This window comes from Propithecus coquereli, unplaced genomic scaffold (genome assembly GCF_000956105.1).
Source record: "Propithecus coquereli isolate 6110/MARCELLA unplaced genomic scaffold, Pcoq_1.0 Scaffold357, whole genome shotgun sequence".
Classification (NCBI taxonomy): Eukaryota; Metazoa; Chordata; class Mammalia; order Primates; family Indriidae; genus Propithecus; species Propithecus coquereli.
This window is the reverse complement of record NW_012149252.1, coordinates 1,615,489-1,639,816: the sequence shown is the minus strand read 5'-3', so window position 1 is coordinate 1,639,816 and position 24,328 is coordinate 1,615,489. Positions and strand designations below refer to the sequence as shown.

The 24,328-nt window shown below is 36.7% G+C and overlaps 1 protein-coding gene and 1 pseudogene across 5 annotated transcripts in view; one reads left to right on the top strand and one right to left on the bottom strand.

Annotated features, from left to right (window-relative positions):
• Window positions 1-24,328, bottom strand: part of BARD1 (BRCA1 associated RING domain 1) — an 85,012-nt gene that overhangs the window by 34,736 nt on the left and 25,948 nt on the right. For 3 of the 5 annotated variants that reach the window (XM_012651461.1, XM_012651462.1, XM_012651463.1), the window contains 2 exons: window positions 13,848-13,928; window positions 11,604-11,776 (listed from right to left, as the gene is read on the bottom strand). The exons of the other annotated variants lie outside the window; for them this stretch is intronic. In XM_012651461.1, the coding sequence (XP_012506915.1) occupies window positions 11,604-11,776; window positions 13,848-13,928 (254 nt within the window). The remainder of the gene's footprint in view (window positions 1-11,603; window positions 11,777-13,847; window positions 13,929-24,328) is intronic. 5 annotated transcript variants of the gene reach the window in all.
• LOC105816130 lies at window positions 18,580-19,212 on the top strand (annotated as a pseudogene).

The following is a 24,328-nucleotide window of genomic DNA, read 5'->3' as shown; positions in this document are numbered from 1 at the left end:
ATTTAAAAAAAAGGTACTATATGGAGGAAAAGTCACATGTTGTCACATGCAACAGGGACTATTAGTGTGACTGATTACTAACTGAAGACAGTGATAAATCAATTATTCTCCATCACTATATAGGGAAGTTTTTTTTTTAGATTTACTATAACATCATGGACTCAAGATAGACATCAATTTAATTTGCTATTTTATTAAAATAGGTTACCAAAGGGGCTTATCAAATGATTTTGTCTAATATACTTAAACATAGTATGCTCTCTGTTTTCTAGCATGATTTAACCCAAAGCCTTAACACTCAAACTAGGTATTTTGGAGGGATATGTAAGACTTAGAAAACACTGTCCTTGCCTATAATCCTACTGAGGACAAATAAATAGTGATTCAACAAGTAAGTATCAAACAAGTAAGTATCAAAAGTATCAAGATAAAGTGTAAACCAAAGCTTAAGTAATAAGGTGATACGTGAGACGGATTTCTAAGGAGGTCAAGAATACACACGGGGAAATAAAATGGCCTTGAGCCCAGGACTAGAAACTGGAATATGGTGGGTGAACATGAAGGGCCCAAGCAAAAAATAAGCAACATGATTGCTGAAATGCATGGAACTGGTGAAAGAAAGCCTTCTAGCAAGCTGAAGAATCTATGTGCTGTGTGATCATGTGTAAGGCCAAATACAATATGAAAAACTGATGAAATAATCAGGTATAAAGCAACGGACATGAGAGACAAAGAAAGTATGTAGCTGTGAAAAGGGAAAGGCACATGTGTCTACTAATTAAATCATATGGGTTAATGCAACACCAATGTAATTAAAGCTATTTACAAAATATAGGAAAAGTTAACATCTAAACTGCTGAATTTACATGTACTGTATGACAACATATTAATACCTTTTATATATACCATTTTTAATGCCCTGTCAAAGAAACTCTCTAATTAAGTGAATTTCAAATGATTATATATAGATAATATACTTTATCTACACTGACTCCTAACAATTATAATTTTTTTTTTTTGGTTATTGAAACATTTTACATAATCTTTGACCAAGAGGATATCTTTTTTTCCTAATTTTTTTTTTCTGCTGCTTCATAATACAGTAAGCACATTGGCAGATTTTACCAGTTCTTTTTCTCTAATGTATTCCTGCCCTATTCCTTTAACCTGTGATTGCAAATTATTATTTGAAAAATGTTTCATATAAAAGCTTTAAAGACATGACTGGAGATTTTAAATTTTAAAACCTTGACAGTAGATCTAAGTGTTCATAAGTCATTGCTTTTTGCTATATAAAAACTAAGAAATGCTGGAGGATGATGATCACTGCTACTTACATACACTGACAGTAGATTCTGTACTGAAATGGATACATGTATTACTTTACGTATTTATCAAAACTGGCGATAATCATCTACTTAACACACACGGAATGAGTGATACATAAACACGTAGGGGGAAAGTTACAAACACAGCTTTGTAATCAGTTTGGAAAATATTCCTTCGTTAAATACATTTTGTTTATTTTTCTTTTTATGTACCAAGAATTCTTTTAGGCACAAAAGAACCAATGAGATAAAAGGTAGTTTCTGTCCTCACAGAGCTCAGCGGGGGAAAGCAGAGAGAAATGCATAGAAAGGATTTTGAAGTCTGGTAAAGCTTCCTAGACCTGAAAGGGTAAAAAAAAGAAGGGAATACAGGAATAGAGTAAGAATACCCCAGCAGAGAGAAAAGTGTGTGAAGGACTTTAAGTGACATAGCATGGCAAATCAGAAACACCAAGAAAAAAAGAAAGAAAAGAAAGGCAGAAAAAGAAGGGAAGAGAGAGTCCCAGAGAGGGAGAGGGAGTGCACCACAGGGGTATGGGGTGTTCTGGATCTGTATGTGAGCTGTGGTCAGATTACGTAAGAACAAAGGGGAGTATTAAAGAGTTGGACTTCCCCTAAGGTGAATCAGAAACCTTGAACAGTGGCCAGGCGCGGTGGCTCACGCCTGTAATCCTAGCTCTCTGGGAGGCCGAGGCGGGCGGATTGTTTGAGCTCAGGAGTTCGAAACCAGCCTGAGCAAGAGTGAGACCCCGTCTCTACTAAAAAAATAGAAAGAAATTATCCGGACAACTAAAAACATATAGAAAAATTAGCTGGGCATGGTGGCGCATGCCTGTAGTCCCAGCTACTCGGGAGGCTGAGGTAGGAGGATCGCTTGAGCCCAGGAGTTGGAGGTTGCTGTGAGCTAGGATGACGCCACGGCACTCTAGCTGGGGCAACACCGTGAGACTCTGTCTCAAAAAAAAAAAAAAAAAGAAACCTTGAACAGCTCCTTAAATAGCGGTAAGCAGGAGAGATGGCATCAGTATAGCATGGTAGTTAAGAGCTGGGGTTACAGAATCAGATTGCCTGAATTTACATTTCAGCTCTGCCACTCAAAAGTCATGTGACTTTAGAGGAATTATTTAAACCACTTGTGCTTCTGTTTCCTTATCTGTAAAATGTAGATAATAACACAACCTACTTTATAGGACTATTGCAAGGACCAAATGAATTAATACATCAAAAGTGCTTAAAATAGTGCCTGATATAGTAACAGCTTAGTAACTGCTATTAATATTAGTGTGCTAGATTTGCATTTTTGTAAGATACGGAATGAAGATAAGGAAACATAGTAAGTTATGCCCAAATGTTAACCTCTCATCTTCATTTTCTCCAATTTTATGATATACTTTATGCATGCTTTGTAATGATAATTTGGATGTTTACTAAGGGAAAGTACAGAAGCATGCCCTCTTAACAACATTAAAATAAGAGATTTTCATTTTCCTGTATGGTACAATCTAAAGAAAAAGAGTATAAACTAGATAACTTTGAAAAACCTTTTCCTAACTATGATTCTTTCTGATCGTGAAGACTGATGAAAAGGAATTACTTATCAAAGCGTTAAACTGTGGTGTTTAATGTTTCAGCTTTGTCCCAGAGGCACAGTTCAGAATACAGTCCTTTTCCCCTCAGAAATGATATGATAAGACACTTGCCTACAACTCTGCCCTGAATTAGTTACACTACTAGTAAAAGGGGGTAAGGAGAGATGGGAAAATTTAAACTTGTATACACGTATCATCCAATCTGCAGAAACATATGCAAAAAGGCATTTTTACTAATGCTAACCTATCACGCATGACAAGATACCAAGACAGTCCATGAATGAGATCCTTTATGAACTACAAAATTGCAAACATAAAGATTTAATTTTTCAAGTCACTCTGCTTGCTGTGAAGCAGGAAAAAGCAGCACAGTAATTCAAAAGACCATGGGAGTTTTTTAAAGCTATAAAACGTATACTATTAATATCTCTGTTGTAGGCAATTAATTTTTTAAAAATTAACCTAGGGCAGTGGGACAATTAATAGGTCCAATGGTCCATATAATATCTTCTACTTAAGAATTCAACATCCTTCCAAGGAAAACTGTTAATGGCAGACCAAGTACCAAATTCTAAATTCTACATATCCATAAAAAAAGCATATGCTATTCTCCACACACTCCCATAACAGCTTAGGTTCTAGGTTCACATGGGGATGTGTAGAAGGCAGTGGGGAAGGTGGATAAACCAATGACGTTCTGAACAATTATCAAGGTAACTTTTCCCAGACAACAAAGATTACAAAAGATATGAACCTTTCTCTCATTATCTGAGGCCAACATAGAACCAATTTTCCCTCTTAGATAACAGACTCTTGTTTTAGTTCACAAGAGGTAAATTTTTATACAAAAAATTATTCAGAGTTAAATGAATTAATACTGTATTTAAATGTAGGACACACTTAAAAATGCAGAAGTTTGCATAGCAAAAGCTCAATGCACATTATAAAGTAATCTAACTACGATGTGACTTTTAAAAAACAGTAATAGCCAGGCGTGATGGCACATGCCTGTAGTGCCAACTACTTGGGAGGCTAAGGCAGAAGGATCGCAAATTGAAGGCAAAAATAGCAAGACTCCCTCTCAAAAAAAACAACAACAACAACAACAAAAACACCACCAACAAAAATAAACAATAAAATAAAAAATAAATAAAAATGGTAGGTTGCCAGAATATTAAAACTAAATGAAAAGATAAAGTCTGGAATAGATATATGACTTTCTATTGTATATTTGAATCCTCCATAATCATAAAGATTTAGGGCTCAAAAACTCTGCAGTAGGAAAATTCACAGTTAAAGAACATATCCTCTATGGGAAAAAATGGGTTGGGAGATTTCATTGGTATACTATGAAAGCCCCTTTATTTACTTTTTTGTTGTTGTTTATGACAGGGTCTTGCTTGTTGCCCAAGCTGGAGTTCAGTAGCGCAATCATAGCTCACTGCAGCCCCAAACTTTTAGGCTCAAACCATCCTTCTGCCTCAGCCTCCTGATAGCTGCGACTACAGGTGCGCGCCACATCACATCAGCTAACTTTTATTTTTTTTAATTTTTTGTAGAGATGAGGTCTCGCTATGTTGTCCAGGCTGGCCCTTTTATTTTTTAATTAAATAATGAAGATGGCAAATAAAGAATATCAGTGACATTTTAAATTAGTACTGAATATGGTTAATTCCTAGCTATCATGCCTTGGCTTATAAGGTTTTAAGGTTTCCCTCCACCAATATTCAGTAAGATGCTTTTAAATTCACTTGGCTTTGCAGTGGATAATATTCCATTCTTTCTTTTTCCTATGTCTAGTCTTCCATAAACATTCAATGCCTAATTATATGACCGAGTTGTTTACTCTCCCCACTTGCCGGGCTACAAAAAGGCTCTCGGTTATCTTTACATTTTATAAATCATTATTGAAAAGATAGTTCTTGAGCCTTTCCAATCTTCAAAGTCATGTGGACTTAGCACCCTTCATGACAACTTAATAGCAGAACATATCAGAATACAACCTGGATCCCTTCGCTGTCTCATACAAGCTTTCCTCTCTCCTGAAAACATCCAGGAGTAACTCTTGAGACTGGATTTTACCTTGGTTTTTCTTCTCTCCCCCAGGACTATATTACAAAACTCTTTAGTCCTCTCTATAGTTTGCTTCACTCCCAAGTGAAATAATTCAAACTAAAATTCTTATAGTAGCAGGAAAGCTATAAAGTCAATCAAAATATACCAAATATCAAGTAAGAAGAATCTGCATTTGGTTGAGGACACAGGTCTTTTATCAAACATGCTTTCAATAACAACTCCATTAGCCGCACCTCCTCATGTCTAGAGTACAATGAACATTAGTGGACACAACGCTGGCCTACAGGCCTACTTCAGTTCCCAGGACCTTGAATTATGTGAAAACAAGAGTACTGTTTAGCATTCAGTACACAAATACTACCACAACGCTTGACTAAAAAATACACAAAGGAAGACTCCAAGGTCAGTAGGTTTGGTATGCACGTGGGGAACACAGCAAGGACAGTATTTCTTCACAGACTCTGGCTCACTGGTGTGGCCCATGTTAAGCATCAGTAAGATGATCTTCGTGGGAATCTTCCTAAAAATCATGGTCTCGGATAAAACCGCAAAATAGGCAAACTTTTTTAGTCCACAGGTACTATTTAACACATTGATGCCACACTAGAAAAAAATTTTTTCCTTGGGGCCACGGTGTTTTATTACAACATTAGAATAAAAACTTCGAAAATAAAATGATCCTAATTTAATGAAAAAATTGTTATTTTTTGTTTTCTGTGAGTTACATGCAACTCGAAAAACAGTTCTCGCGGCTCCCAAGGTGAAGAGACGTGAGTAACACATGCTTCATGAGGCTCCGGGCTCAAAACTATTTAACCCGTTGTTAAATACAACTCATACGGCAGTTAATGTGTTAAGGAAAAACTTAATGGGATAAAAAAAAAAGTCCATCTTCTCCTTAGCGCCTGTATTCTGCTATTAATACGTTAGTATTTCATAGTGATAACTAAATAAAATTGGTGATATCTCTTAAAATTATATAATATGTAAGTTATCAAAATAGATAACGTGTGTCAAGGGGGGACAGGGCTTATTTCTGTAAGATACTCTATTACAGTCCAGAGAACAGAAAAGGTGGAAAGCAACCTGATTACTTGAAGCTATGAATATAACTTTGATATCAAAATCTGAGGGCAAAAAAATGAAAGATAAAATCATGAATCATTGTAATTTATAATCATAAATGCAAAATTCCTAAACAAAACCCTAGAAAACGGATGTAAAATATTTCTTTATAGAATAACACTAAGTCAACTTTATCCCGGGAAAGGAAGAATGGTTTAATATTAAAAAATGTATTAAAATGACATCAACTAATAATGACTGTAAGGTCATCTAAGTATAGGCTAAAAATAATTTAATAACATACAGTCTTGTTAAAAAAAAAAATTTTAAATAAATGGAAGAAAGCTTCCACAGGACATAAATCTTTATTTTTAACACTGATATTAATATTGACTGCAAAACTACAGTCAATATTTTTTTAAAAAGAAGAACAAAAGAAATAAGCCAACTACCACCATTATTTATAATATTGTCCTGGAAGCTTTGACAAATGAATAAATGAAAGTTAATAAATGATAATTAGATTCTTAGAATTAGGTGTTGGCTGTATAGAAATGTACTAAAATCAACAGCTTTCCTATATATCAGGAATAACAAATTGTATTAATAGAACATCCAGTTCACTAGGGCGACAAAAGAATCAAACACTATATAGGCTGAGCATCTCTAATCCGAAAATGTGAAATTCAAAATGCTCCAAAATCCCAAACTATTTGAGCGCCGACATGATACCCAAAGTACAAAATTCCACATAAGTACTTAACAAAAACTTTTTTTCATGCACAAAATTATTTTTAAAATATTATATAAAATTACCTTCAGGCTATGTGTATAAGGTGTATATGAAACAAATGAATTTTATGTTTAAACTTGGGCCCCATCCCCAAATATCTCATTGCGTATATGCAAATATTCCAAAATCTGAAACATTTCTAATCCCAAGTATTTTGGATAAGGGATACTCAACCTGTACCTAGAATAACCTCAATAAATATTAATAGTTATATGCATGTGTATACTCACAAATATATTAAAAACTTTACTAAGATATACATAACAGAATGCTTAAATAAATGGAGAAACATGGTTCTGAGTGAGAAACCAGCTTTATTAAGGCACTGTAATCTATATACGTATCTAATTTCAATCAACATCCTAATACGGTATTTTTAAAACTTGACACAGTAAATCAAACTTCATCTCAAAGAATACATTAACGGAGCTGATTCCCCCTCCCTTCCCCTCCTACTGCTAGTGTCACTACTTTAATTCAGACTCTCAGAACTCCTCCCCTGGATCCCTGGGCACACCTCTTAGCTGAGCTCCCTGCCCAGCATGGAGGAAGAAGTTTTTAATTTAAAATTGGAACCCCTTAGCCACACAGCGGTTCACAGTCCCCGCCCACCTTTTCTGGCCTCTTATCTATCTCATCCTCCCCTCCCTTTCACTCCAGGCTAATATCATTAACAAGTTCCTAGAACGAATGAACAAACAGTCTAGCCTTAGAATACCTTAGCACCTGGCATCTTACCTTCCTGAAAAGCCCAAGTCCCCATTCCTTTTCTTCTTCACAACTCAGTTGGAGTGCTACTTCCTCCAGAAACCCTTTCATAACTTCCTCAGGTCTTACTTGCAGCCCCTACTCTACATTTTCACAGAATTTTGACACTATGCTATAAACACATGCATCACACTGTTCTATAATCAGTGACTTAAGCATCTGTTCACTCCTACTAGAACATAAGCAGCCAGACAGAACTGGGGAGATGATCAAGTGAGGAGCGATGGAGGGAGTGTGACAAAACCAACGAAAAAGAAAGGCATCTAGGAGAAGACACCGATCTTGAGGTAATGAAGGAGACAGCCAAAATGTCTGTTCAAGAGCTAAAGGAGGACACTTAGAAATTTAGAATAAGCAAAAGGGCGCTGCTTCTTCGATTAGTCAAAGTAGCAAGCCCTAACCAGGGATGGACAGAAGAATGAATGGCTTCTGCCCTTTCTGGTTCTTACCCTTCCTCTAGGTATGGGAGTCTAGTCCTAGTTATTGAGAAAAGAGTTCCATTAAGAGTAAAAGAGATATTAATATAAGCAGAGAAAGGAAAAGAAAACATGCTTGCCAGCTCAGGTTCCAGAATCTAAGATGTTAATGGCTTATAAGGAGAGTAAGAGCTTCAGGCAAAAAAAGAAGAGCAGTAAAAACCCCACAGTCTCCATGCCCCATCCCCATCCCATGATCTCCTTAAGAAATGGAGGAAGGGACAGGAATGAACTTCATCTACTATATTACCTGTCACTACTTAATTCTAGAAGGGCCATATCTAGAACATTGAGGGGGTGATGTGTGGTGTCGGGGGAGGCCTTAAAAGTGTCAAGGCTGTATATAGGAATTACTCTGGGTACCACAATCCCACAAAAAGTACCATGCTACGGATGCCAGTTGGGCATGAGGCTAAGAATTCTGGCCTGGAAACACACAAAATTTATTCTAACAGCTCCCAGGAACCAGTCCTACCACTCTAGAAAAGGTGCAGCTTACAAAAACTTGTCACACTTAGTGAAGCTGGTGGCAGAAAGAGGCAATCCCTATTTTCATCTCATCTCGCCTTTTATCAAAAGAGAGGAAAAAATACCCAATATCTTCATTCATTCAAACACTTACTAATTCACTCTACAAACAAATGTGAGCATAGACTATGCTAGGCACTTGGAAGGGTCTGGGAGAACATGGAGTTTCACCTTTATTTTAAAAACATTAGGCTTTAAGACAAAGTCATTGAAGGGCTTTAAGCAAATAAGCTATTTGGCCAGACTTGCATTTTTTGAAAGCACTCAGGCTGTGGTACGGAAAATGAATTAAAGAAAGGTAATCTGAAAAGAAGGAGGTCACTTAGGAAACGTGTAAAGCCAATCAGGTGAACAACACCTACTACAAAATAAAACGAAGAGCAAAAAACACAGGAAAATGCTTAAGTATGATGACCAATAGTCTGGAAAAGAAACTGTAATGCTTAGAAACAGCCACCACACTGTTATACCCTAGGACTAAGTCTACACTTGCATCTGCCCTACTATCCTCATCCAGCAGCAATCCCTCCTGCCCAACTATCCTAACTGTATCGAATGCTGTCTATCACAGCAGTCACTGACACACGTGCCTATTAAATGCATATTAAAATTTAGTTCCTCAGTAGTAATAGCCAATTTTCAAGTGCTCAATAGCTATAGGTGGTTAGTGGCTACTGAATGCCCAGCATAAACATTCCTGTCACCACAGAAAGGTCTATTGGACACTGCTGGGCTAGAGATAGACCCAAACCTGCCACTTCACTTGGTAAGCCTATCTAAAGCAACAGCGAAGTCACCTGTGAAGGCAGACTCACTCACAGTCTCATGCCCGCTCCTTGTATATTAATAAGCTCTCACAGAGCAGTGAAGAATCATGGTGTACAAACCACAAGACAGGCTCTGTGTTTTGGCTCATTAATCCTCACTGTGCTCTGAAGAAATAGAAACACAGCAGGCATCACCCATGTTTTATAGGTGAGGACACCAAGGCACAGAAATTAACCTGCCTGAAGCTATAAAGTCAATAATGGAGTCACAAATAAAAGCTGGATTCCCTAACGCCCTGACCAGTGCTCCATTCATTAAAGTAGTCATGGCTGATTTAAGAACCCTGGGACGGAAACTATTCAGTTTCACCTGACCCAAGCAACGACTTGCTTTACCAAATGGCTTGCTACATCCATAGGAGGGTCATATCCGTTAGCTTCTTATATAGATATGGATATCTCTGTTAGGTTCATGTATATAGATACACACACACACACACACACACAGAGAAAAATAAAAAACAGAAGAACACATATGTTCCCTGAGTTTGCTCCAGTTATAACTTATGATGAGAAATAAAAGAGATTAGATACATTTACTGAAACTAACAGCACCAAAGTATGGTACATTCTTGTGTTATTAATTTGTTTTTCAATTATGTTAAATGGTTACCAAGAGAAAATGACAACCTGTAAGTTCTGCATTTTGTAATTCTTATTTTCCTCTGTAACTAGGTTAAGTCTGACTTTTGTGTGCTCTTTTCAAACCTATAGAAGCAACTGGGGCACAGAGAGGCAATCGTTCCATTTGCATTTCAACTATCTGATTAACTGAAAAGAATAAAATAATATATAGGGAGACATGCACCAAGTTACAGATTAAAGATAAAAATATCTACATATGGCATTTGCTTGTGACACTCTTGAATAGCAATTTTAAAATGCAGCTGCCGGTATTCACTAACGCATCTCTGTGTCCTGACACTGAAAAACAATTTACCCAGAGCCTCATTTGAATGATATGAAAAGTCTAAGAAATAATTCAACCGCCCTTGCCCAATATCTGAATTCTTACATACTTTAACTGTTGTTATACGAAGTACACAGAAAATGTATAAAAGGAATGGAATATTTAAAATAATTCTCAAGTGTTAGGAAGCATATAAAACAATTATTTCTATAATAATCATTTACTTATTAATAAGTATGAATCAAACTACATAAACACTAAGTGAATATAAACACTAAGTGAATCTGTCCATACATGAAAGCTTCCAAAATTAATTTGACAATTGTTTCTGAATTAAGACAGCAAATCCCCCTCAAATATGTCAAATATGAAGGCACAGTTGTCCTTCCATATCCATGGGGAATTGGTTCCAGGACCCTTGTGGATACCAAAATCTACAGATGCTCAAGTCTCTTATGTAAAGTAACATAGTATTTGCACATAACCTACACACATCCTTCCATATACTTTAAACCATCTCTAAATTACTTATAAAACTTAATACAATCTAAATGCTATGTAAATATTTGATATATTGTATCGTTTTATTTGTATTTTTTTAGTTGTTCTATTTTTTTTTCATTAGGTTTTTTCCCGAATAGTTTTGATCAACAGTTGGTTGAATACTTGGATACAGAATCCACAGATACAGAGCACCAATTGTATCATGAGGGAAAAGGGCATAAATGCTGATTTTTTTTTTTTTTTTTTTTTGAGACAGAGTCTCACTCTGTTGCCCAGGCTAGAGTGAGTGCCGTGGCGTCAGCCTAGCTCACAGCAACCTCAAACTCCTGGGCTCAGGAGATCCTCCTGCCTCAGCCTCCCAAGTAGCTGGGACTACAGGCATGCGCCACCATGCCTGGCTAATTTTTTCTATATATAATATTTTTAGTTGTCCAGATCATTTCTTTCTATTTTTTAGTAGAGACAGGGTCTCACTCTTGGTCAGGCTGGTCTCGAACTCCTGACCTTGAGCGATCCACCCGCCTCGGCCTCCCAGAGTGCTAGGATTACAGGCGTGAGCCACCGCGCCCGGCCTATAAATGCTGATTTTAAATACAGAACCTAATGATCACATCTAATTTTCACTGTGAATGTAAAGAGAAAAAGCCATCAATTTGAGTATTAGTCTCTGCTTCATTGCATGCCTTGATTCAGGAATTCAAGTCAATTTGAAAATCAATTTTTAAGTTGAACTACTTACACAGCATTCCTGGAGGCTCCATAGGAAAGTAACAGTTTGACTATATCCACGTGCCCATTCTTAGCCGCATCATGAAGTGGTGAGTCGTTCTGATACCCAGTGGAGTTTACTAATGCCTTATGCTGAAGCAACAATTCCACTATCTTCAGGTGCCCATGATTGCAGGCTTCATGCTAATTAAATTTGTTTAAAAAAAAGAGTGAGAGAAGTGATGAGAAAGAGCAGTGGATGATATTACAACATCAATCACATTACAGAAAATAAATGTGAACCTCAGTCAGTAAATTTATTCTTACTCATACAGACCATAAATTGTTCAAAGAGTAAAAGCCACTATTAAATAATCTTTGTGATACAATACATGGTGATCAAGATCTGTGCAACTCATGGACAATGAAAGGCTATTCGTTTGAGCCTTGGGCCAAAGAGCTCTTTTTTAAAGAAGAAAATGTAGCTTGAAACCAACTACATAGCTCCGAAATTGTCCTACAATAACTTTAAAACATTAAGAAAAAAAAAAAGACTTAGCATTCAACAAACAGATCAAGCATAAAATCAATGCTCCAAGACTGAAGAAAATTCACTAAATCAGGTGTTTAGCCATACACCTGCGGTGCACAGCACATCCACGTAACCACCCAACAAAGTGAATATCCTAAGAGTATTTACAAGACAAGCTATTTGCTGAAGCTACAGATTACCGAATGGCTAGCGTCACTGATAACAAATAACACGGAGTAGGAATCCTAAAAGAGTTTGTTGAATGAATGGCAAAACTGGTAACAATGATGCCTTAGGTTCCAATCTTTCCTTATGTCCTTATGAACTGCTAAAACTGCTTCTGTGTTGTATTCTAATAAATCTCTGGCATACTGTACTTTTTAAGTACGTCTATTTCAATTCATAATCAGTGATCCACACTCAACATCTGTAGGTCTATTTCTAGAAAGGAATCCAAAGTAAGCATCACATCCTCTAAATCTGTGGTCCCCAACCCCCAGGCCACAGACTGGTACCGGTCCGTGGCCTGTTAGGAACTCGGCCACACAGCAGGATCTGAGCAGCGGGCCCAAGCCAAGGTTCATCTGTATTTACAGTAGCTCCCTGTCACTTGCATCACCTCCTGAGCTCCGCCTCCTGTCTGTAATGGCGGCATTAGATTTTGTATTATGGTGAACTGTATAACTATTACATCATATATTACAACATAATAATAATAGAAATAGAGTGCACAATAAATGTAATGCACTTCAATCATCCTGAAACCATGCCTGCCCACTCACCCCTACCCCAGTCTGTGGAAAACTGTCTTCCATGAAACCAGTCCCTGCTACCAAAAAGGCTGGGGACCACTGCTCTAAACTATGCACCAATCTTTACTATAATTTGTCATACTGGCTTCAAAAAAAAAAAACATATATATATTACCCTTTCTTTGAAAAGGTTAGCCAGCCTGTAGAGTCCAAACAACAAAGTGATTCTGATCCAAACTAAACCTTCCCAGCTTAAACATTTGGCAAGAAGAAGTCATTATGTATAAATTTAAACCTTTTTTGCGCCTGGCCTATTGAAAGTCTCCTAACTTCTGTGCTGCATTTCTAGCTTACAGGATAAAGGCATCCACTCATTTGTTTACACTTCTGTGGCTGCATTCAAATTTCATGTTTATTGTCCTACTGTAATTAGCCCATATAGCAATTGTTTCCAAGTATTTGTGCCATTCTTTATCCAGAGTATTCTTCACATTGTATTTTTAGTAATAATAAGACTTTTTAAAATGTTCAATGTAAGCCAAGAATTCTATTGCCTCTATGTATTTGCAGTTGGATAGGTTATCAGTGAGGTTAAGACAGATGCTCAGTAGGAATCACTGCCTTGTGATCACACTCCTATACCAGCTCCTCGGATCTCTCTTTGTTGCAAGAAATGTGGCTCCAGTGACATGCAATGCTGCAGAACGGAGCCTGATATCAGTTGTGGCAGTTACCTCCACAAATTAGCTAAACTCTGCAGTCACTGGATTCCTAAATCTAAAGGTAGTCAGTCAAAAGGTAGCCAATTTTTTGCCTGTCACAAATGAAAAGCTAGATGGGAAGTAATCATTTTCTCGTACTTGGTGATAACATAAATTCTTCAGACTAAAAAAAGTATGACAGAGAATGATATACGGACAACTACATAACTATAAACTATAAGAACTATAAACATAAAGAGAATGAGAATAGAAAACAAACAGAGAACTACCAATGGTGTCCATCCAGCATGGTCTTTAACATTTGGGTCACTTCCATTTTGTAAGAGGTATTCAACAGAAGGTATGTCGCCCTAGTGAAATAATGGAGAAAAAAGAAGAAATTAAAAAGCATCAAGGAAACAAGAGAAGATATAGAGGTTTTTAAATTCTGTCGTCAACATAAAGTAAAACTTAAATCTTTTTCCCTTGCAGTTGTTGCTCATGAGCTGATAAATTACGTACGTATGAATTGTTCTGAGCTATCAAAAAATATGGTCATTCTTGAATACAGACTACAAAGTATTAGCAACCCATATTCAAAATTCACTTCAAGATATCAAATAAAGAACACTGGCTAAAGATCGTCTGATCATAACAAAGTTTTTAAAGTAATCATTTCATTTGTGAAAAAACCCTTTTTGAAAACATGAAAATGGTTTTGGGGCATTGTGTGAAACTAACAACATTGTTTAAAGCCAAAGACTACTCAGTGAAACCATGTAAACTGCCAAAATCTGTTATCTTACTGGCAATTACTCTATTTGTCCTAACACATCTAGCTTACATTCACCTTATTTGCTCAAAGGAATTTTCTAGACAGAAGTACTTGCTCTGTTCAAAATGGCAGAAAAGGGGTCAGTAGCAACCTATTCAAAACAACCCATGGAATCAGCATTTAATTCTTATGCCTTGGTTCAAGACTACAATCACCACTCATTAGCAACTTAACTCAACTACAGGAAATGGAGCTTCTATCCAAAAATAATACATTCTGACAAATCACAAACGGTTTTCGATCTTTCTCTTTCACTGTCTTCCTTATTCCAACACTCTGGAGAGATATGCAATAATTTTATAACTGTGGCTCACTGCTGTAGTGAAAGGAGAAGGAACATGAGGAAAAGTAAGAAATACAGTAACTTTATTTTAGACTTCACAACCTGTTTTTGAAGATGAACAAGAAGATGTGGGGAATAAGTGAATTAAAATGGGGCACAAGGCAAGGAGGACAAACTAAAGGCAGACAATATTTTACTTTCCTATTATTAGGACACTTTCAATTATTAAATAGCATTAAAATTAAAATCCCCTTCCCATTTTGAACTTCGTGTCTTCTGCATCGTAATCTAATAAATCCTAATATGGGTGAGTGGACCTTACAAGCTGTCTTTTGAAGGAAGAAATAAAATAGCTTTGGAAGTATGCTTCTCTGTGGCCAGCTCCCAATGAAAGTAAGCCCTGACAAAGGAGTTAAGTCTGGGAAACTGGTCTCAGGTGTCCCATCCCTCAGTCTTCTTTTTGTTTCTGTGCCCACAAGGGGGGAAATAGCATCCTCAAGCTATTTAATACTACAGTCTCTTCAGCTTAATCTAGTGTGGAAAGATCTGACATCCATCTTTCATATTTGATTACACGTTACATTTAAGTATCAGTTAACTCTTAAAGACTTTTGTAAAATCTCTAGCTATAAAATAAAAGATATCACTCCTTTGTAAAACAATGTCAGGCTTTACGAAGGATAGTATTAATACAGTGGGATGAAGATAAAATTCTCTTGAAATTACACTACCGTTACTAGTCACTGAAAATAGAGGGCAGGGGTACAGTACCTAAGCCCACGAAGAGAAAATAAAACGAAAATAACTAAGTTACGTATACAATGCTGTGTTCAATTAGTTTTGTGAAGTGCTTCTTCAGGGAAAAACAAATCTCTACCTTTCCACCCCCGGCCCCAATATTCTTTTCTGAAATGAATTTTTTCCTCTATTGGTTTGACAATTTAGAAATCACTAAGTCCCCTAAATATAATAATGCTAGATTTTTTTTTTTTTTTTTGCTTTTTACTTCTACTTACTTCTTTTCCCATGTTTTGGGCTATTTCACAAATACAATAACTTATTGTAACTTAAAGTTTTCTTACAAATTAAATCCACATGCAACACACATTTTTATGTTTCTAAATTAACAAAAATGACTTTAAATGTTCAATGGGCTTGCTTAAAAGCAAGCATTATAATGTTTCAAATCAATTGCCCCAATTCCAATAAAAAACATTTTCCCAGAGTTCCTAACAGTGCAAATATTACATTTCTAGAGCAAGCTAGCATATATTTGGAACGTCGGCTCTATATTCAAGTCAGTTCCAAATGAACTCAAGAGCATCAACCAAAATACAAATGTGAATTTTTTTAAACGATCACCTGAATAGCAGGCAAACAGAACCACACACATTTCCCTACCTTCAACAACAAAGTACCCACAAAAAGTACACAGAAAAACCTTCTCAAAAATTCCCCCATTCTAATTCTACATGATGATAAAAATATATTAAATGAAAAAAGCTCATAAAATAAAGACAATTGTGAAATGGGAGAGTCACATGAGAACAGTCAAGTAGAAAAAGACGGACAATCTGGAGAATAAAAGCGGAATCTCTTTTTAGGTTGCTAAACAGTTGCTATTTTTCTTTCATGTCACCTCTTCAAATGATCAAAGTGTCTTCTGTTAACATTCCACTCTCTGAAATATATAGCTGATTAGCAAACTGCTTGCTTTTTATACTCAATCTGCTTTCTCCTCCCTAGTACTTTAAAGTTTGTCATATTTTCACCCTTCTACTTTATGTAAATTTAATGTCATGCACATAAATAAAATTATGATAATTAGATAGGACCTACAGTAACTGGATAAGCTTGAACTGATACGAAGTTTCTAGGAAATAAACTAGCTTCTGATTCTCATTTCTTTACTTTCTTCTCTAATGGTATTTTCTGGGTAATAAGTACTTACTTTTAGGTTCCTCTTGACTTAAAAGGATATTAAAGTTTTCTTGAACCATAGCAAAAAAGAAAAAAATTATCTAAGCAAAGTATTTACCAAGGTTTCTAATAAATGTTAAATGGATTTGAAATTTTCAATTAATACATTAAAAGCTAAAAATAAGGGAGAGTGTGTATGTATCCCACTGAATTGTTTTATTGCTAACTTTTCAACAAAGGAAAGATTCTTCAAACATTTGTTCATTTTACAAACACGTGCATATTCCAGCAATAGAAATTAACTTTCCAAAAACACACTCACAAAAACAAAACTTTTTCCTTATTATAAAGGTTAGCTCTTTTAAAATACCATTAATAATAAACATCTTCATAAAAACAAAATCGATGTTATAATTAAGTTCAATAAAAATGACTTACCCAACATGGTTAAGCTTTTCCACATAAATGAACTGACCAGGTACCTAAAACCTTCCCTTTGAGCAATTAGATGTTGTTAAAACAAAAATAATTAGCCATGTGGAATGAAGCTCAAAATATGTTAAACATTTCTCTGGCTTCTTAGTCAGAATTTACTGAATAAAATATATCTCAGAGATATTGCAGGTTTGGTTCCAGACCACTGCAATAAAGTAAATATCACAACATTCACCAAATTTTTTGTTTCCCAGTGCATATACAAGTTATGTTAACATTATACTACAGTCTATTAAGTGTGCAATTATAGCATTACATCTAAAAAATGTAAATACCTTAATTAAAAAATACTTTATTGCTAAAAAGTGCTAACAATCATCTGAACCTTCAGGGAGTCATATCTTTTTGCTGATGGGGGGGTCTTGCCTCAGTGTTGATGGCTGCTGACTGATCAGGGTAGGTGGTTTGCTGAAGGTTGGGTGGCTGTGGCTATTTCTTAAAATAATAGTGCTCCACCATAAAAAAAGATGAATTAATACCTTTTGCAACAATCTGGATGGAACCGGAGACCATTCTCCTAAGTGAAGTATCTCAAGAAGGGAAAAACAAACACCACATGTACTATTAAATTGGAACTAACTGATGAACACACATGTACACAGAGGTAAGTAAAACACAGAGGAAATCAACCAGGGGAAGGCGGAAGAGGGAAGAGATTAAAAGACTACCTAATGGGCACAGTGAACACTATTTGGGTGACGGGCACACCTATAGCCAGGACTCAAGCATTACAAAAGTGATCCATGTAACCAAGAACATTTGTACCCCCTTAATATTTTGAAATTAAAAAAAAAAAAGACAACAATGAAGGTTGCCATATTGATTGACTCTTCCTTTCACAAAAGATTTCTCTGTAGAATGTGGTGCTATTTGGTACTATCTTGAGAGAGTAGGATTTCTCTCAAGATTGGACTCAAAGGCTGCTGCCTTTAACAAATAAGGCTATGTAATACTCTAGACCCTTAGTTGTCATTTCAACAGTGTTTACCGCATCTTCACCAATAGATTTCGACTCAAGAAACCACTTTCTCTGCTCATCCATAAGAAACAACTCCTCATCTGTTCAAAGCTTTATCATGAGCTTACAGCAACTGAATCACATCTTCAGGCTCCACTTCTAATTCTAGTTCTCTTGCCATTTTCACTACATCTGCAGTTACTTCCTCCACTGACATCTCAACCCCCTCCAAGTCATCCATGAAAACTGGAATGAACTTCTTCTAAATTCCTATTAATGTTGCTATTTTGAACTCCTCCCGTGAATCATGAATGATCTTAATGACATCGAGAATGGTGAATCTTTTTCAGAAAGTTTTCAATTTACTTTGTCCAGATCCATCAGAGGAATCACTACCTATGGCAGCTATACCCTTACATATTTCTTAAATAAGAAGACTTGGAGTGGCCTTGTCCTCTACCTTTCTCTTCTTGTGCAGACACCACCCAGCTCTTATCAGCCTCTGGCCAGCCGTCTCTGAGACCAAACACCATGCCGTCAGTTGAGCTGCAGAGTTCTGATGGAGAGATATTTGAAGTTGATGTGGAAACTGTCAAACAATCTCTGACTATGAAGACCCATGTCCGAAGATTTGGGAATGGATGATGACCCAGTTCCTCTACCAAATGTTAATGCAGCAATATTAAAAAAGGTCATTCAGTGATGTGCCCACCACAAGGAAGACCCTCCTCTTCCTGAGGATGATGAGAATGAAGAAAGTGAACAGACCATATTCCTGTTTGGGGCCAAGAATTCTTGAAAGTTGACCAAGGAACACTTTCTGAACTTATTCTGGCTGCAAACTACTTAGACATCAAAGGTTTGCTTGATGTTACATGCAAGACTGTTGCCAGTATGATCAAGGGGAAAGCTCCTGAGGAGACTCTCAAGACCTTCAACAGCAAAAATGACTTTACAGAAGAGGAGGAAGCCCAGGATACACAGAGAGGTGCAAAGAGAACTGAAATGTTGTGCCTGACACTGTGTAACACTATAAGGATTGCTCCAAATACTATTAATAGTTGCACAGCTCTGTGTATAATTGTTAATATTAGACAAACAGTAAGACAAATGCAGCAGCAGATCCATTGTTTCAGCAGAATATTTTCCTCATTGCATGTGTAGTTTGAGTACAGACTCCAAAGCTATGGCTGACTTTCTTCTAATATGATCAAAAGTTTCTTTTTTCTTTGCTCTGAAGAAAACTGAACTGTGGGTTCTCCATAGAAAGTGACATTCTGGGCTTTTCGTCTTTTTTGTGAAGTGATTTCTACCTAGTTTATTGTCCAGTTAACTTTAGTGACCTTTTAAAAGTTGTCATTGTACATAAAACAACTTGTAAAAAGTTTTCTCAAATAGAGTTAACAAAATGTTATCTTAATTCATGAGTTGGAAACTGGAAAAAGGCTACTTGAAGTAAATGTTCTGAGTGGGGTTATTAGATGTCTTCCAGCCTCCTAGAGTCAAGGAGTACCACTGTACTGATTAGCCTATAGGTAGCAGGGCTCCCGCAACAGGATCTGAGGATTTGGTTTTTTGTTTGTTTGTTTTTAATTTTTGAATTCTCTTAGCTTTGAACACATATTGCCTAGAGATTTAGTTACTACCCAGTTTGCAGTTTTTTGAGAGAAATGTAACTGGACAGTATGTAAGTTTTCCAATTAAAAAAAGACACCTGTTAAAAAAAAAAAAAGATGATGATTTGAAAGTCAAAATTACTCCTCTATCCATGGGCTGCAGAATAGATGTTATGTTAGAATAGATGTTAAAACAACATTATTTTCCTTGCACATCTTCATCAGAGCTCTTGGGTGTCTAGGTGTATTGTTAGTGAGCAATAATATTATGAAAGGGATCTTTTTTTCTGAGCAGTAGTCTCAATCAATGGGCTTAAAATATTCAGTAAACCATGCGGTAAACAGATGTGCTGTCATCCAGGTTTTGTCGTTTCATTTATAGAACACAGGCAGGGTAGATTTAGCATAATTCTCAAGAGCCCTAGGATTTTTGGAGTGGCAAATGAGCACTGGCTTCCACTTAAAGGCACTGGCTACATTAGCTCCTCACAAGAGAGTCAGTCTGTCCTTTGAAGTTTTGAAGCCAGGCATCAACTTCTCTCTAGCTATGAAAGTCCTAGATGGCATTTTCTTCCAACAGAAGGCTGTTTTACCTACATTGAAATCTGCTGTTTAGTGTGCCACCTTCATAATTATCTTAGGTAGATCTTGTGAAAAACTTGCTGCTTCACCTTGTACTTTTGTGTCATGGAGATGGAGTCTTCCCTTAAATCTTATGAACCAAACTCTGCTACCTTCACACTTTTCTTCTGCAGCTTCCTCACCTCTCTCAGCCTCCAAAGAATTACAGAGAGTTAGAACCTTGCTCTGGATTAGGCTTTGGCTTAAGGAAATGCTGTGGCTGCTTTGGTCTTCTATCCAGAGTACTCAAACTTTCTCCACAAGAGCAGTAAGATTGTTTCGCTTTCTTATCATCCGTGTATTCACTGAAACAGCACTTTTAATTTCCTTCTAGAACTTTTCCTTGCATTCACAACATGGCTGTTTACCACAAGAGGCCTAGCTTTCAGCCCACTTCAGCTTTCCATATGCCCTCCTGACGAAGTTTAGTCATTTCGAGCTTTTGATTCAAAGTGAGAGACCTGTGTTGGCTTTTCCTTTTACTTGAACACTCAGAGGCCACTGTGGGGTTATTAATCAGCCTAATTTCAATATTGTTGTGTCTCAGGGAACAGGGAGGCCCAAGGAAGCCGGGAGAGGCAAGGGAATGACCAGAGAGTGGAGTAGTCAGAACGCACACATTTACCAATCAAGTTCGCTGTCTTATACGGGTGCAGTTCACGGCACCCCAGAACAATTATAATAGTAACACCAAAGGTCACTAATCACAGATCACCATAAGAGATACAACAATAATGAAAAAGTTTGAAATATTGTGAGAAGTACCAAAATGTGACCCAGAGACATAAGTGAACACACGCTGTTGGAAAAACGGTGCCAACAGACTTGCTCGATGCACAGTTGCCACAGACCTTTAATTTGTAAAAAAACTTAATTTCTGCGAAGTGTAAGAAAGTGAAGCACCATAAAACAAGGTATGCCTGTAATTTAACAGATGATTCAACCTAGTCAACAGAACAGAAAGGTACTGGTATTACAAAAGGAGACTTGTACGTAGGTGGTGGGTGACAGAGGGAAAAATGAATACTGACTCCCAGAAGTGTTCTAGAAATTAAAATCTTGACAATATCACAGATGTCAGTTTGCATTTGTGTCCTCTGCTACCTTCTCATGAAGCTAGTACGAAGGACACATAATAATAACATGTCTTCGCACACAATATAACATGACTGCATTAAAGTATAATTAATTACAAAATCAAACCCTCAGAAAGGGGACTCTTCAGTAAGGATTTTCCCTCTACCCAGGGGATCTTCACCACCCTTGTTATGTTCTAAGTGTACCATGCCTTGTAAATTGCCTTCAAAATATTACCTATTTGTCTGTGTGGCCTAAATTATAAGTAATCACTGTCATTTTTACAATCTGTGCTAGAGAACCAGGGAGCAGGGGGACAGGGTTATTCCAGCACCCACAAATTCTGAAGCAAAGGTGACATACTATAAAACAAAATTTTCTCTATATCCTTAGTATTTTGCTTTTTATTTAATCAGAAGAATCAGTGTTTATTTTAGTTTCCACTTAGGCACAATGCTTTCTCATAAAATCTCATTTATAACACAATGTTCTCAGTAACATTTTAACCATAGGAGACACAGATATTCAAATAGGAACATGAGTTACAAAGATATTTAAATAGAAAGAAGCATATAGAAAGAGTTATCGATAAAGGAGCAGAGCAATGATGAGTTTTGACTTACATCAGATTACTCTGGCTGTCATATAGAGGACTACAGGAAATACAAAGGGAAAACAGGGCAAGAAATCGGGAGGCTACTTCAATGGTGTGGTCAGAAGGATAATGAACCCCAAAAACATCCACGCCCTAATCCCTAGGACCTGTGAATGTGTTAGCTTCCACAGCAAAAGGGTAAATACCTTCAATGGGGAGTACTCTGCATTGTCCAGGTGGCCCCAATTTAATCATATAGGTCCTTAAAAGCAGAGAACTTTCCTGGGCTTTGTCAGAAAGAGGAGATTGGAGAAGGACTCAATCTGCTGTTGCTGGATTCGAAGATGGAGGAAGAGGGCCATGAACTAAGGAACAGGAAGAACTTAGGAAGAGCCCTCAGCTGAAAGCCAGGAAGAAAACTGGATCTTGGTCTTCGCATAAGAACGATGCAGTTTCTGCCAACAATCAAAATGAGTAAGGAAATGGATCCTCTCCTAGAACCTCCAGAAAGACAAAGTTAACAAACTGATTTTAGTCTGATGAGACTCATACCAGACTTTAGACCTACAGAACTGTAAGAAAATTAATTTGCATTGTTTTAAGTCACTAACTTTGTGGTAATTTGTTTAGGCTGCAATAGAAAAAAAGCGCAAGTGGTGAGGGCAAGTAAAGAAAAGTAGCTGCCACTAGAGTGGTAGCTACGGAAAGGTTATGGCCTTTGACGATGCCCACAGGTAGGTTATGGGCAAGATGTTAAAGCATGTTATTAATAATATTCTCAAGTTTGGAGATCATTCGGTAAAGCCCTACCTGCACTGGGGAAAACTAGCCTAAGAGAACAAACTATTAATACTACTGGGTTCTCTGACCTTAGTGCGTATATACAAAGCATGCATAGGGCAACGCGTTCCTAAAACCTGATAGGAACAATGTCATTGTTCCACAGTTACATCTGTGGAAACTGCAAGTCTACCAATATGCTTTTGGGGAAAATATCAACTACAACAACCCCCAAAAAACATATCTTTGACAGCACAAAACCTGGTACTTCCCCTTGTTGGCTCTGGCTGTCTTAAAGGTCACCAAATCTAAATTCATTATGCAGTAGCAGTAACTCTTTCCTCTTTCCCTGCTCCTTCTTCTGTTTTATAGTAGCTTCACGTTTACAGCCACTTCAAATCCTTTTCTCAAGTAGGGGGGTACAAAATATAAATAAGCACAATTTCAATATGTGGTTTTCTAGTACGCATAGATTACTCGTTCTTGGCTGCAAATGAGAAAATTAAGATAGGAATGAGATGAAAACTGTTTTTTAAAGATAAATATACTGACAAATCCACTGACTTTTTTCCAAGCATTTGTCTGACTATTAAAATCAAGCTGAAGTGGGGGGCATCCATTCAACGCATAATAAATTTTTAAAAGAACGCTATTGTTAATTCATGATTTTAAAAATCAGTTAACTTTTCTTAAATATACTGTAACAGAATATGACAGCAGGTGACAATAATAGTATTTAAAAATTAAGTTCCAGGGAATCAAAATGAATAATTCTAACTCTGGCAAGACTCTAAGTAAACTGACAATGTGACAAAACTTGTATGAAGCACTCTTGAACATGTCAATGAAGAAAATTCACCAAGACAGCATCATGCCACCATTTTTCCCATCTTTATGTTTTATTACGGGTTTTTTCCATGCCTAGACCAAGAACAGGCAAACTATGGCCTGCAGGCCAGCTACTTAATTTCATATGTAAAGTTTTACTGGCTTACGTATTGTCTATGGCTGCTTTTGCACTATCAGGACAGAGCTGAACAGCTGTGATAGAGACTTTCTGGCCTGCAAAGCTTGAAAACATTTACTCTAACTGCCTGTTTAAGAAAGAGTTTACCACACCCTGGCCTAGACTCTAGGCTCTAGGGATCCTCATTAATAAAGATAAATTATTCTTATGGTTAGAAGAATGTAGAAATTCTTATGTATTAGTCAGGAAAACGAACAAAAAATAATTATACTAGCTATTTATATCCATGAAGCATTAATAGCATTGTAATGTTAAGATTACAACATCTTTTGTGCCTATATAATATGCACATATAGGTAACAAAGATGACCAAAAAAAAAAGTCTGATTTTCTAAGTCATGCTTTGCAGAAATCAAACTAAAATGTAACCTGAACCAATTCCAAAAATTCGAGTTGTCGTGCTAGATATGTGATCCCTAATACACAGTCATGTTGCAGGTTCCCCTCTCACAGGCATCAGAAATATAGTAGTTATCCCTCAGTATCCACAGGTAATTGGTTCCCAGCAAATATTAAAATCCACAGATGTTCAAGTCACTTATATAAAATGATGTATTTGCATAT